Source organism: Cariama cristata, unplaced genomic scaffold (genome assembly GCF_000690535.1).
Source record: "Cariama cristata isolate BGI_N322 unplaced genomic scaffold, ASM69053v1 scaffold3465, whole genome shotgun sequence".
In the NCBI taxonomy this organism is placed as follows: domain Eukaryota; kingdom Metazoa; phylum Chordata; class Aves; order Cariamiformes; family Cariamidae; genus Cariama; species Cariama cristata.
The window spans coordinates 8,705-23,201 of NW_009616781.1; the positions used below are offsets into that span (position 1 = coordinate 8,705).

General features: G+C 40.8%; 1 protein-coding gene across 1 annotated transcript in view; it reads left to right on the forward strand.

Annotated features, from left to right (window-relative positions):
• MAPK12 (mitogen-activated protein kinase 12) overlaps nt 1–14,497 on the forward strand; it is a gene marked incomplete at its 5' end in the record, with an annotated part of 38,452 nt that overhangs the window by 8,370 nt on the left and 15,585 nt on the right. Inside the window, 2 exons of the mRNA XM_009700283.1 lie at nt 1,965–2,023; nt 5,641–5,752. Coding sequence (XP_009698585.1) covers nt 1,965–2,023; nt 5,641–5,752 — 171 coding nt within the window. The remainder of the gene's footprint in view (nt 1–1,964; nt 2,024–5,640; nt 5,753–14,497) is intronic.

Here is a 14,497-nt window from a genome sequence, read left to right on the forward strand (position 1 = left end):
GGATAAGATTACAGCTAAAATGTTAACTTCCTTCTTTTTAATGCTGAAATCTATGGAGAGCACACAACTTTTCTGGCCGTGTATGCTCTGTGTGTGTGTGTACATATGCTGCCTTAGGAAATGCCCGTAGAGCTGCATTATGCTCCATTGTTGTCATGTACATCTTCCTAATCCTGCTGTCCTCCCTTTCTCTCCCTGCCTCCACATAGAAATAGAAAACCTTATGTAAAACTCTCATGTGAAAAAACTAAAAATATAATTCCTTGCTGTAATGTTAGCACTGAAGGTATTACTTCAAATAATAACCACATACTCTGTGGATTTAATTATTGATTTATGGTAGTTACATTACTCTTATTTAATTAGCTTCATATAACAGTCCTCAGGAAAATATTATTAGTGATATTTTTTTTTTTCCAAAGATAAGTGTGGCTACAAAGAAAGAGAGTTGTAATTTTCTGCCTTCATCTTTATTAGTTTTTCTATCTTGTTCGTCATTATGACATTTTGATAATACCCAGGCTAACTGGAGTAGTTTGCCCTGGATGTGGAAAGGCTAAAAAGACATGCAGTAAGAATTTCATCACAGTTGGAGATTTTTATTTAAAGCTTTAAATAAAGGAAGTCGTCTTCTTTTCTTGCATTTTTTTTCCTTCATTTCTGCTCTCGCTTCTCTTCACTTTCACTTTACTTTTTTAAAAGATACTTGTTTTGGGGAACAATTAAGAAATAGGACTCATGTCCAAAATCTATCTTCATTGTTATCAAAGTCGATTTTGCAGTACTTTGATGGTAATATCAGATAACATAATATGCCATTAGCCTCATTTTCTTTCTTGAAGTTTCTAATTTTATACAGTTTTAGTTTGATGTATAAGCTGATGTCCCTAAACTGTATGGCCATGGAGACAGGTCTGAACAAGATTATAAAGGTTATTAGTCTTTTAGCTTGCTTTCCAGCGAACCACAACACACCCCTATTGACCCAGCAGCCTGCTCCTGGGAAACACCACAAACAGTCCAGGGCTTGGGAAGCTTCACTCTGAGCAGACAGAAATGGTCTAGTAGTAGAAGTAGAAAAGAAGCAACTCCTAAAAGCCTGTGCTATTTAGGTACTACCTGGATTAAGCAGCATCCAAGCTGTCATCTGGTTTTAGACAATTCCAGCTACATCTTTTGGAGCATTGAGTTCCGTATATTTAATTTTCTGGTGTTTAATGGGCTTGAGAGAAGCCTTGGCAGTTTCCATAATGCAACTAGTCCATTGGTATAGTTCTGCTGAAAACCATACTAGTAGGAAAAGCTGTGGTGGGAAATCTGTTTTACTGGATTGTTATTTCTCTGTTGAGTGATAGAATGCTTTTGGTTTACAAAAAGTACTCTTAAGGAGAGCCTAAGGTATAAGTCATAATAAATCATATTAAGCTCTTGATAATTTACTCTCTATAAAAACAGTTTAGTTCTAGTTTCTTCTCCATACTCCCAATTGGATATTGTAGTCTATGTACCTAAATTACCCTGTTACTGAAACTAGAAGACGCTTAAAAGTGTTCTTCATTGGTAAGCAGCAGGCCTAGCTAGGGGAATAGCACTTACGACTGTTTCAGGTTATAAACTAATTTGTCTGGTTTATTTTTGACATTTCAGTGGTTAAAGTTAAAAGACGCTCTCTCCTCTTACATAAAACTGTTAGCCTCTGAACTTTTTGTTCAAGTAAAGGCATTTTTACAATTTTTTTTTATCACCAGGTCAAACAGCCCTCAGGGTTATAAAATTTAACACATAACAAATCCTGGTGTTGCTAGGCACTACTTTAGGTATTCTTTCTGCCTGTAGCTAATGTCTCACTATGGAAATGTTTTTGATTATATTTTTTCACTTATGCAGTTTGGGATTTTTTTTGTGTTAAATCAGTATTAATCTATGTGTTTTTTTTTTTCCTCTTCCCCCTCTCTTATTTTTAGGTGATTGGAATATTGGATGTGTTCACACCAGACGTAACACTGGAGAAGTTTAATGACTTGTAAGTTCTGAATTGTTTTGTGTTTGCGAGCAGGGCATCGTTGCTTGTGCGGGAGGCAGCGTTGTTGCTTTTTTAAATGGAGAATTCCAAAATTGTTGCAGCATGGATTTTTTTTTTTTTCTGAATTTCATCTTAATATAACTCTCATGTGCAACTTCAAAATTGGTAGACTGAGGTTTTCAGATTGTCGTTAGAACCAGTTACCTATCTTATAAGGTGTGTACTTCTTTCAGCCCTTATTAAATGGCAGTTTGGTGGATTCCCTAATCTACCTTTCAAGTACTGATTTCTTACCCTAAGGCCCAGGTTGCCCAAACAATAGGACAATTCTTAACCCAAACAAGTAGGCTGAAAATGACACGTCTCAGTGTGATCCGTTCTAACTCAAGGATTAATTAAAAACTCTGATTCTGCTGAATTTTTTAGTGATTATCTGCGCTGTGGTCTGTTGTACTCCCTTACTGGTTTCCCAGTCCAGTGGTCGAAACGGCACATGATATAGATCGTTTCTAGCACCAGACATGTACATCTCCCTGACCTTTTGGCGGCATCTCAGACACAAGATACTTGGCGTGTCTGCTGTTTTGCCTGTGGATCCTACTGCAATTTGAATTAGAGTCACTAGGGAAACAGTGGTCAGAAGTCCTGTTGGGCTTAATGTACATTTCGTGTTACATTCGTAGAACTGTTCTGGATTTCATCTAATGCAGCTATGTTTCAAAAACAACCTTACATATTTATATGTTAACAAAGAAAGCTATCTGACAGGAAAATGTAGAAAATGAAGTACAGAAAATGTGGACCATGTGTCCATATTGATCATTTGGGCCAAAATGATCATTGAGACAAAAAGGATGTTGTCCATATTGCCTATTGTGCTAGCATTTTATATAGCATATGTAATAGAATGCACGTGTATATAATTAGCATTCAAGGTATTGTTTTAAGTGGGACCCTAAAATCATCCTTCAAGTTTATCCATCCAGTGTTAGAGATGAGCAGAGGTAGATGTGTGTACATTTAAAACAAAAGTGGAGAAACAGCTTTTGTGAATTAAGGTCAAATGGCTCATTCTTTTTGCTGACTAGTCATGAGATGTTGTCTGTGGCCTATGATATGAAGATCAGATTCAGGTGGCTAGAAGCAGCAAAGTGAGGTGGGTGGTTTCCCCAGAGCCAGTCACTAAGATTGGTCTTGTCTGACACTGGGGTTTCTCAGCTGACTTCTCGCCCTCCTGTCTAGAGGGGAGCATGCTCCTATTCAACCTGCTGCTCTGCTCTCTTGCTCCTCTAGTCTGCCAGTCCATGTATTAACCAAGATTGAAACAAAGTCCTGTCTACTTTTTGAAGGAACAGTCCTTTCCCTGCTCATGCTTGTGTTGAACTTCCTTCAGTTTTAGAAGTTCAGCTGACTGAAATGGTGTACAAAATCAGAAATGCATAAATCTTTACCAATTTAAGTCCTGTTCTACCAGCTGCTTTTCACCCCCTTCATCTCTGTTTCTTGCATTGTCCATGCCAGAGCGGGTTGCTTCTTCTCATTTTGTAAGAATTTGGGGTTTTAACTGGAATTTGCAAAGAACTTAAATGCATTAAGCATCAAGTTCTCATTGAAGTGAATTATTAATTGGTAGCCTAACCTCCTCAGATTATTTGAGGACTCCAACTGTGGATTGTAAATAGATTTTTAATACCAAAAATAAGTTCGCAAAGTTTTAAGTAGTGGATGAAGTGTTAAAAGTAAGCTTGTAGTGTTTGATCCCATTGTTGTCCTGTTCCAATCATAGAATCATAGAATCATAGAATCATTATGGTTGGAAGAGACCTCAAAGATCATCAAGTCCAACCGTACACCTGATGCCAAATGTGTTGCTCATAAATTATTACTAAAGTTTGGATTTTCAAATTCAGGTAGAAGTGGGATTTTCCTCTATTAGATTTTGTTTGTTTCTTCACCCACCTAGACCTCTCCCTATTTGACTGTAAGAGATTTGAAGTCATCAATTTGTAAACTCAGCTAATTGTGCATATGTAAAAATGTAGTCTTATTTGTCCTCCTCATCCAGTTCTTTACAGTGCTTAATAGTTATATATTGTTTTGAACTTTGTCTGTTCACATAAATCACTATCCATCCAGAGCCTTCGCATTTGTACATGATGGCAGGCAAGCAAAATCCTAATGAATGCTTGAAGGTCACTACCAGTAGCAAAAGATCTATAGGTATTTCTCTGTTTCTCTTGCCCCACCTCTTCCTACCTGTGTTTTTTTTCTAGAACAGTCACTAAAGGCTTTTTTATGGCTCGTTCCAAATATTCATGACCTCTGGGAAAATGTATTTAATAAGTTAGGGCGGGGGGGATGGAAAACTTAATGTGCTTTCAACAGTCAGGAACATCAACAAAGAAGTTAAACTCCATTTCTAAGCCACTTGGTCTGTTGATGAGAAACGTTTTGTGTGTTATACTGGGGAGAGATGAGAAATGTCGTGCTCTTCTCCATATCTGCTCTGTCCTTACATAGTTACAGAATTAAATTGCTCATCTTTTGTATCCAAAGGGTAGCGGATTTATCTGTGAATGCTGGAACTGGGAGCCTGATTCCTGATCCCCAAAGTCATGGGAAAAAAATGTTTGGTACCTCAGACATGTTGAAGATACTACCTGTAACTCCTAGAGACTAAATTAGTGTCCCATCGCCCTTATGACTTTATATTCAATTTCTATTTTGTTTATAGTTACAATTCTAATAGAACAAATTAAGTTTTTATACAGGTTTAACAGTAGAAATCAGCAGAATTATAATTTGCTTATTTTAACCAGAAGAAGCCCATTTAAGTCTAAATAATAGCATTTGTAGCTATGAAACAATGATCACATCTAATTCTTCCTTTCATGAAAATGCATCTGCTGATCTTCATAAGAGGAAAATTGATGACTTTATCCTCAGGTGCCAGACATGACTGGCTGTGTCTGTGTTCAGGCCTGACTTTAAGGATAGACTTTGAAGGATGATTTACAACGAGCAATGCCAAGAACAGTTTTGGAACTTAAGCGAAGATTGGCCTTGAAATACCAGCTTGGCATTCTCAAGCTTCCTGTTGCTGGTATCCCTTACCAGTACTAAGTACTGAAGAGCCCAGTTTATGATGACATATGAAAATTAGTGGAAGTTATTGTGGCCTCCTAGTTTGATCAACTCTATTTCTGTTATATCTGACCTTGTCTATTTGAATGAACCATCTAGGCAGTTTGGTTGCTGCTAGTTCAACACTATGATCATGATTGTGAGGTAGACAGCATTGCATGAATGTCTTAGTTTTCTGTGTAGGTGTCTTTGAAATATTACAGGTCTCTTGTTTAGTTTCTTTCTAACTAGTTCAGAATCTGCACTCTTCTGATAACTAGCAACTTTCCATAATCAGTGGCAGGGTTGGGCAATACCTCTTTATGATGATCAAAATAGATAAAAACAGGGAAACTGGGAGGGCAGGGGGATGATAATGGAATGTTTTGTAAATGGAATGGTCTATAATTTAATATTATCACTGAACTGTAACATACAACCATGTTTCAATTTGACAAATGAAAGTTATTCGGTCCTTTTTTCTTTCCTTTAAGCTACCTTGTCATGCCATTTATGGGAACAGACTTGAGTAAGATAATGAAGCATGAGAAACTAACTGAAGACCGAATCCAGTTCCTGGTATATCAGATGTTGAAAGGCTTAAAGGTTTGCAACTTCTACTATTAATTTGATTTCACAGTATTTTTTCCTAGTAAATCGTTATGGAGAGCTATAAATACTTACCATTTGATAGCAGGATAAAGTTTATCTCACCTTCTATAGTAAAAGTAATGACATTCTACACGGCAGTTGTTTTGTGATGATAAATGTTATCTGGGTTTTTCTTGTATGACAGTTTTGTCTGTGGCTTTTTTCAACCAAAAAGATAGTCATTCAAGATCTATATAGTACATTGATCCTGAATGGCCTTGGTTTCCATATTTGAGTATACCAGCAAGTCCCTGCTGTGATTTTTAGTTGCGTTCTTCCCCAGTAGTTGATTGTGGTGCTGCTTTGCCATACCTCTTACTGTGGCTAGTTGGAGAGCGTAGAGACTAAGAAATGAAACCACTGTTGTGTTCAGAGGCAGGACTCCCCTTGACTTGAGCCCTCAGCTATGTCATCAGCTTCAAATTTCTCTAATTTGGAAATGTTTCTGTGGCTTACTAATACTGGTCTGACTCAGTGTTCCTAAGGCACTCTGTGCCTAATTTGATCTAAGTGTAGTATCTTTCTGTGCTCTTCTGAGGAGCGTATATATGTGTGTGTGTATGTATATATGTGTGTATACATATGGGATTGGGGGGGGTGTATATATATTTATACCATATATATGTGTGTGTATGTATATATATATATGTGGGATTGGGGGTGTGAGTGTGTATATATATTTATACCATATCTATATGTATGGTATATATGTACCGTACATATCTGTCAACCTGTAGGTGTGGTATTTGGGGGTGAAAGTCTGACCCTGAAAGGGATTGTGAGCCCTGTTGACTCCTAGTGCTTAGGCTGGTTTTGGGCAGTGTTCAAGGACCACAGCATGTGCTAGTTTGGTCCTTGTATGTTTAAAGTCCATTTCTGCCAAGTACTAAAGCTCATTGCTAAATTTAAGGAGAGAAGTCACGGGGATTATTTCTATACTGAAATACCTTTCTGAGCCAGATGTCCGAATGTTTTCTGTGAAATTGAAAAGTATTTGTCCTTTGCGTAGCATACATGAAAAGTTAAAGAGTCTCTGAAGTCTCCCAAGTCTGGGGGCAACTTTGATAAAGAGGAAGGACTGTGGATTTTTAGTGCAAATCTGAGTGGGAGGTGGCTGAGAGGACCACAGATAAATCACTTGCAAGCCTAGACTAATAGGCACCTGAATTAAACAGCTGTGAAAAATGTCAGAAGGGAGTCCACTGAAAGAAAATAACTTTTTAAGGCCTTTTAACACACTAGCTGAGATTGAAAGGGGATTCTGGAGACTGTGTAGTCCAACCCCCCTGCACAAAGCAGAGTCAAGCTGAGCAGGCTGCTCAGGACCTTGTGCAGTTAGGTTTTGAGTATCTCCAAGGATGGAGATTCCACAGCCTCTCTGGGCAACTTGTTCCAGGGTTCAATCTCCCTTACAGCGAAAATAAGTTTTTCTTATGTTTAAATGTAAATTCCTGTGTTTCAGTTTTTGCCCGTTGCCTCTTGTCCTTTCACTGGGCACTGCTTAGAAGTATCTGGTTCTGTCTTCTTTACTGCCTCCATCAAGTATTTCTGCACATTGATAAGATGGACCATGAGCATTTTCCCAGCTAAACAGTCCTGGTTGTCTCAGTTTCTCCTCTTATATCAGATGCTCCAGTCCCATAATCATCTTCATGGAGCTTCACTGGATTTGCTTCAGTGTCTCTCTAACTGAGAAGCCCAGCGCTGGACACAGCACTCCTGGTGTGTCTCACCAGAGCTGAGAGAGGGAAAGGATCACCTCTCTCAAGTTGCTGGCAATCCACTTCCTAATGCAGGAGGCTTTTGGTTGTCTTTGCTGCAAGGGCACATTGCTTGCATTCAACTTGTCCATCAGGACCTCCAGGTCCCTTTCTGCCAAGCTGGTCAACCCTCAGCCTGTACTGGTGCATGGGATTATTCCTCCCTAGGTGCAGGCTTTTGTTGAATTTTGGTGGGTTCCTGTCAGCCCATTTCTCCAGCCTGTGGAGGTCTCACTAAATGGCAGCACAACCATCTGGTGCATGAATGTTCCTTTCAGTTTTGTGTTGTTTGCCGACTTGCTGAGGGTGCACTCTGTCCCAGCATCCAGGTCAGTAATGAAGATGTTAAACACGACTTACCTCAGTACTGACCCTAGAGGGGACACTGCTAGTGATGAGCCTCCAGCTGGGCTTCCTGCCGTGGATCCCAACCCATTGATCCAGGCAGTTCAGCCAACTGACTCCGTCAACTTTGTTTCAAGCAGTTCAGTCTACCTCACTGTCCATTAATCTAAATCGTATTTCCTCTGTCTGTGAGGGTGTTATGGGAGAGAGTTTCAAAAGCCTTGCTATAATCAAAGTAAACAACATCGACTGCCCTCCCCTCATCTACCAAGCCAGTTGTCTTATAGAAGGCTAGCAGGTTAATCAGGCGTGATTTTCCCCTTTGTAAATTCATGTTGACTACTATCAGTTATCTCCTTGTCCTTGTTACGTTTGGAAATGGTTTCCAGAATTATTTGCTTATTACCTTCCCAGAGAGTGAGGTGTGGCTGACTGGCCTTCCTTGATCCTCTTCCTCCTTGCCCTTTTTGAAGACACGAACAATATTTGCTTTTTTCCCATCATAAGGAACATCTGATCACCATAACCTTTCACGTGTTATGGAGTAGCCTCACAGTGACATTGGCCAGCTTCTCTTAGCATTCATGAATGCATCCCATTAGGGTCCACGGACTTGTGTTTGTTTAAATGTTCCCTTATCTCATCCTCTTCCACAGAGGGTAACTCTTCGTTGCTCCAGGCTTTCCCAGTGGTATCAGGGACCTATGATTTGGCAAATATTACCAGTGAAGATGGAGGGAAAGAAGGCATTGAGTACCTTGGCCTTTTTGATGCCCCTTGTCACCTCATGCTCTGCCCTACTCAACAGTGGGCCTCTGTTTTCCCTAGTTTTCTTTTTGCTCCGCATGTGCATAGAATCATAGAATCTTTTAGGTTGGAAAGGACCTTTATGATCGTCAAGTCCAACCATAAACCTAGTATGGCCAAGACCATCACTAAACAATGTCCCTAAGCACCACATCTACAGGTCTTTTAAATACCTCCAGGGATGGTGACTCCACCACTTCCCTGGGCAGCCTGTTCCAATGCTTGACAACCCTTTCAGTGAAGAAATTTTTCCTAATATCCAATCTAAACCTTCCCTGGTGCAACTTGAGGCCATTTCCTCTTGTCCTGTCGCTCATTACTTGGGAGAAGAGACTGACCCCCACCTCGCTACAACCTCCTTTCAGGTAGTTGTAGAGAGCGATCAGGTCTCCCCTCAGCCTCCTTTTCTCCAGACTAAACACCCCCAGCTCCCTCAGCCGCTCCCCATCAGACTTGTGCACCGGACCCTGCACCGCCTACGTTGCCCTTCTCTGGACTCGCTCCAGCACCTCAAGGTCTTTCTTGTAGTGAGGGGCCCAAAACTGAACACAGGACTTGAGATGCGGCCTCACCAGTGCCGAGTACAGGGGGAAGCATTGAGAAGCCCTTCTTGTTGCCCTTCATGTCCCTCACCTGGTTCAGCACCAAGTGAGCTTCGCCTTTCCTAACTCCACCTCTGCACACTTGGGCAGTGTCTCCACATTGCTGCTGGGTGACCTTCCTCTGCTTCCACCTCGTGTATGCTTCTTTTTTATGTTTTGGAGCTCTTTGTTCATCATGCGGGCCTCCTGCCACCTTCACTTGATTTTGTCTTCTAGTACCTGTTTTTTCTCACTCCTCCCTCACAGCTCCTGCACAGTGTTTTTTACTGCTCCTTATGTTTTCACAGAGGTGCCACAAACACTGCTGATGGACTGAGGTTTAGCCAGCAACGGGTCCATCTTGGAGCCAGCTGGAATTGGCTCTGTCTGACATGAGGGCAGCTCCTGGTTGTCTTCTCACAGAAGCCACCCCTGCAGCCCCCCACTCCCAAACTCTGCCACACAAACCCAATACATCCGCTTTAATTTCTGCTCTGTTTTATTCAGATGTATGTCAACCATGCACAGTTGCTCCTCTGGCCTTCCACGTTTACTGATCCAGCAGACTTCAGTGTCAACCTTTGGGGCCCACAAACTGCGCTCTGTTGGCCTCTGTGAGATAATCTAGGCCACTAGGACCAAATAATGTTCTAAGCCATTTCACTGGAATTAAATTCATTATTCATCCTTTCCGCTACACTCAACTCAAGCTAATTTTTTACAGTTCATGTATTGCTTCCCTGTAAAATTAGCCCAAATGATGTTTTTCATCTCTGGTGAATAGCATGCCTCTGCTGGAAATCTGTTTCCCAGACAGTTACCTGCAACTAAACAGACCGCTCCACTTACATGGTCCTTGAAAAAACACTTATTAGTTTTGTAATTAGGCTTTGTAATTGGGGAACTAACTACAAAACTGAAATCGTAACTGCACATTCAAAGCCCAGATTGGAGGTGAATTCCCTCTAGTTTAAATAAAGCCAGTTTCTCAAAACCTGGCTTTAGTTTCTGCATTTGTAAAATGGGAATTATAGCACAACTGTAGAATAAAAAGGATAATTATTTAGCATATGTCAAAAGGTATGTAAGTGAAAATCTACTAAATGAAGAACACAAAATCTGAGGTAGGGTCAAAGAGAAATTAATAATGTAGGACTCAACAATAAAGCATGTTTACTAAGCTTTGTGGTGGGAGTAAAACAATTTACTTGCAAGGTAGGGTCAAAGAGAAATTAATAATGCAGGACTCAACAACAAAGCATGTTTACTAAACTTTGTGGTGGGAGTAAAACAATTTACTTGCCCTTCTGTATCTGTTAAGTACTGAGAGACAAAGCAATCTTGAATACACTGTTCCTGATGTTCTTGTCCAGGAACAGCATGCTGTCCTGTGATATTATTTATTTTTAATGGTGTTTGGCAATACAAATACAGATCTGGAAGAATCAGCGTTCTGATGGATGTGCCAGACCTTCCTGTATCAAAACGAGTTGTGTGTTTCCACTGCACAAGCAGTGTGCAACACACCTTCCAGTACACCGACTCCACTTATCTCTGTACGAGTGCAGAGGAAAGTCTGCCCGTACGTTGTATGTTGCAGGCACAGGACCATAAAACCAAAATTGTACAGTGCAAGCAGCAGCCAAGGAACGACATTCAATTTGTGAGAGAAACAACGCTGCAGACACCAAGTTCAGTGAGGAAGAAGAGGTAGGAGGTGCTTCAGGCTCCTCAGCAGAGATTCCCCGTCAGCCTGTGGAGAAGACCATGGTGGCACAGGTTGCCCCCCAGCAGCCCATGGAGGACCACATCAGAGCAGATATCCATGCTGCATCCCATGGAGGACCCTATGCTGGATCACATGGATGTGCCCTGATCAAAGCTGCAGCCCATGGAGAGCCTGGGCTGGAGCAGGCCCCTGGCAGGTTTTGTGGCAAGACCTGTGGCCCATGGAGGACCCACACTGGAGCAGTCTGCTCCTGAAGGACTGCATCCTGTGGAAAGGTTCCATGCTGGAGCAGTTTGTGAAGGACTATCTCCTGTGGGAGGTACCCCACGCTGGAGCAGGGGAAGAGCATGAGGAGGAAAGAACAGCAGAGACGATGCATGATGAGCTGACCACAGTCCCCATTCCCCGTCCCTCTGCACCGCTCGGAGGGAGGAGGTAGAAGAGTCAGGAGTGAAGTTGAGCCTTGAGGAAGGGAGGGGTGGGGGCAAGGTGGTCTTAGTTTTGGTTTTGGTTTTGAACTATCCTATCCTGCTATTAATTGGCAATAAGTTAAAGCAATCTTCCCCAAGTCGAGTCTGTTTTGCCTGTGATGGTATTTGCTAAGTGATTTCCCTGTCCTTGTCCCGACCCACGAGCTTTTCCATTGTATTACCTCCCCTCGTCCTGCTGACGAGGGTGAATGAGCGAGCGGCTTGGTGGACACCTGGTGGCCAGCCAAGGTCAACCCCCCACAGAGGAAAAGAGCAGAAAGTTCTTGAAGGAAGGTGCTGTTCCCAGGATTTTATAAAAACGAGGGCAGTTCTCATTCCAGTTACAAGGCAACCAGCAGGGATGCTGAGATAGTCTGAGTAAATCAGTATCTCTGGTCTCTGTAACTGTGTTAGATCTTCTTTAAGAAGTGGTTCGCCTGAATATTTTGTCTCTTTCCCCACATTTTTGAAGAGCACAACTCTACTTACCTCAAAATTAACATCAGGAAATAAGACATTATTCAGCTACTGGTATTTTGTCATTTCCTATTGCACGGCACACATTTGAGAACAGTCTTTACTCTATCTGTTCTGTAAGATTTTGGATTCTTCTTGAGCCAATTCATCCAGCTGCAATAATACACCCATTTGGAAATTTCTTTAAGAAATTAAGGAGTGGTCCGGTGCTTGAGGGACATTCTTGCAACACTGTCCATGCTAGGAAGTGGGTTAAGCTGAAAGCTGTATTGCTAGCATGCAGAGAAAAAAGAAAATGGGTCAGTAATTTATTTCTTCTTTTACAGATATCAGTAAGTTAGCTGTTTAAGAAAGGATCTGCCAAGTTTTGCACGAAAATCTTGTACTTTTTAAGGTCTACTGTATCTGGATTAAAGACAGCCCATCTGTGTTTACTTAGATTGCTTTTTTGGTGGGGCAGGGGGAACGAAGCATATACTTAGCTCTCAGTTGAGGCATTATAAGAGAAAAATACTTGCAACACCTGGGAAGGAGGAATATACCACTCTGTAGATCTTTCTTGTAAAACTCTTTCAACTTCCCAAGCTTAGCCTCTCATTTTTATAATGCATATTATTTTTTTGTACCTTTTAACTTTGATGGACTGTATTTTGGGGGATTTTTTTTGGTGTTAAAGAAGTTACCTGCAATATGCATTTGTCCTTTGTGTAAAGTACGTAAGCACTGTATGGTATCTGTATTTATGTCTGGTCAAAGGTAAGAAGGCTGTTCATCATTTTTGTCACATTGCATACTTCTGTTGTAACAGCCTGTTTACATGTGACAGTTAAATGCACGTAGAAAAAACTCTGCATGAGTGATGTCTTGTGAAGGGATAAGAGAGATTTTTGCTATGCCTGCAGGTCAGTTCCTTGCAGGCTTCATTTCTACATTCTGCCTGTAGACTGGTTCTGGATTGGTTGTATACCAAAATGCTCAACAGGCTTGATTTAAAATATACACACACGCACACACACATATATATATATTGAAAGAAAACTGAGGTCAATCGAAAGTTCATGCTGAATTCCAGAAGATTTGTATCAAGCCCTCAGGTCTTCGCTCTGTAAGTCTATACAGTCCTTGTTTGTCAATTAGTTTCTTTTCTTGCCATTTTACTGTCTTCTTTCTATAAAGAATGACATATTCTTTTCCTTTCTTTGGTGAGCTTTGTAATTTATCAGAATTTAACTTCATCTGGGGTAGGAGAAAACAATGGGATTTGACACCACTTAAATATAATGACATGCCTCTCCTTTGTCTGTTTACTAGTTGGGCCTTAGTCTGGCATTGAATTTTATTTAAGTTTGAGCTTGCAACTTCGAAGGGCTTTCATCATGTTTTTGTTTGACAGAAAAGCTGTGTATTGTCAAAGAATACAGAAGGCAAGTGAACATAGATGTCTTTATGTAGGTGGAAAGGGGCTGGAGCTTCCAGCACTTTCAGTCTTGGGTTGCTCTTCTGCAGGAGTGCCAGTTGGGTTCCTGTTGATAGAGGGCAGGGGAGGTGGGTGACAGCCCTGTTTCTTTATTTGTACAGTATTTGAGAATGGACGAATAGCTCTTGGCCCATACAAACAACTGTTCAAGCTTCTTTTGCCATACTGATGGTAATATTTACCTGCTCTAGTTCTCTCCTTTTGTCATCTTTATTTACTGTCTTTTGTTCACATTTATGTTGTTCTTTCTGCTTCTCTGCTTTCCCTTCCCCCTCTCACCCATTTCCTCTTCAGTTTTTCCTTCCCTGACAAGTCACTCTTCATTTTGCATACTGCCTAGAACATTTTCTCCTGAGTATTTTCTAATTCCCTTTTGATTAGCTTTTTATTTTGTATACAGATTGCATATACAGACAAGAATGCTTAGAATTTAGACAAGTGTTGGATAACTTCCTAGCACAATCTGAAGCTTACATTCAAAGTTTTATGCATGCTACCAAAAATTGTCTTTAGGATAATGCACAGAACTCCTGTGCTCCAAGGCATTTTGCTCACATTAACTGGGTTCTTGAATCAAATACTGTTCAGGTGAAGTGTTAATAGCATTGTGAAGGATATGTTGGTTCTGGTCTGGATGTTTTTGGCCATGTTAAGAGTGAAAAATCTGTCAATAAATGGATAATTTAGTGAGGAGAATCAGTAAGAATAGGATCCTGTTTCAGAAGGTTATTGAACTGAAATGGAAAAATTTCTGAAGGAAGACTGGCGTAGTTCCAGTGCTGCTGCCTGCCAGGCGATAATAAAATGCAGTTAAAAAAATACTGATATTGTTAAAGAAACTCTGCAGCACAGCACTAGTGTTTCAGCTTACAGAAAGGCTGATGTGTACATTAGCACCAGGAGTAAGTGCCATTTCATGTCATCTCAGTAGGGTTGTATTGAGGAGTGTTTAGAAAATATAGGAGCGCTCCCCAAAGTGTTAATGTGATTTTGGTGCTGTGAGTACTCATAAAACCTTCAGTGGAGTGAGAACATCAGCAAAACCACGCTCTTC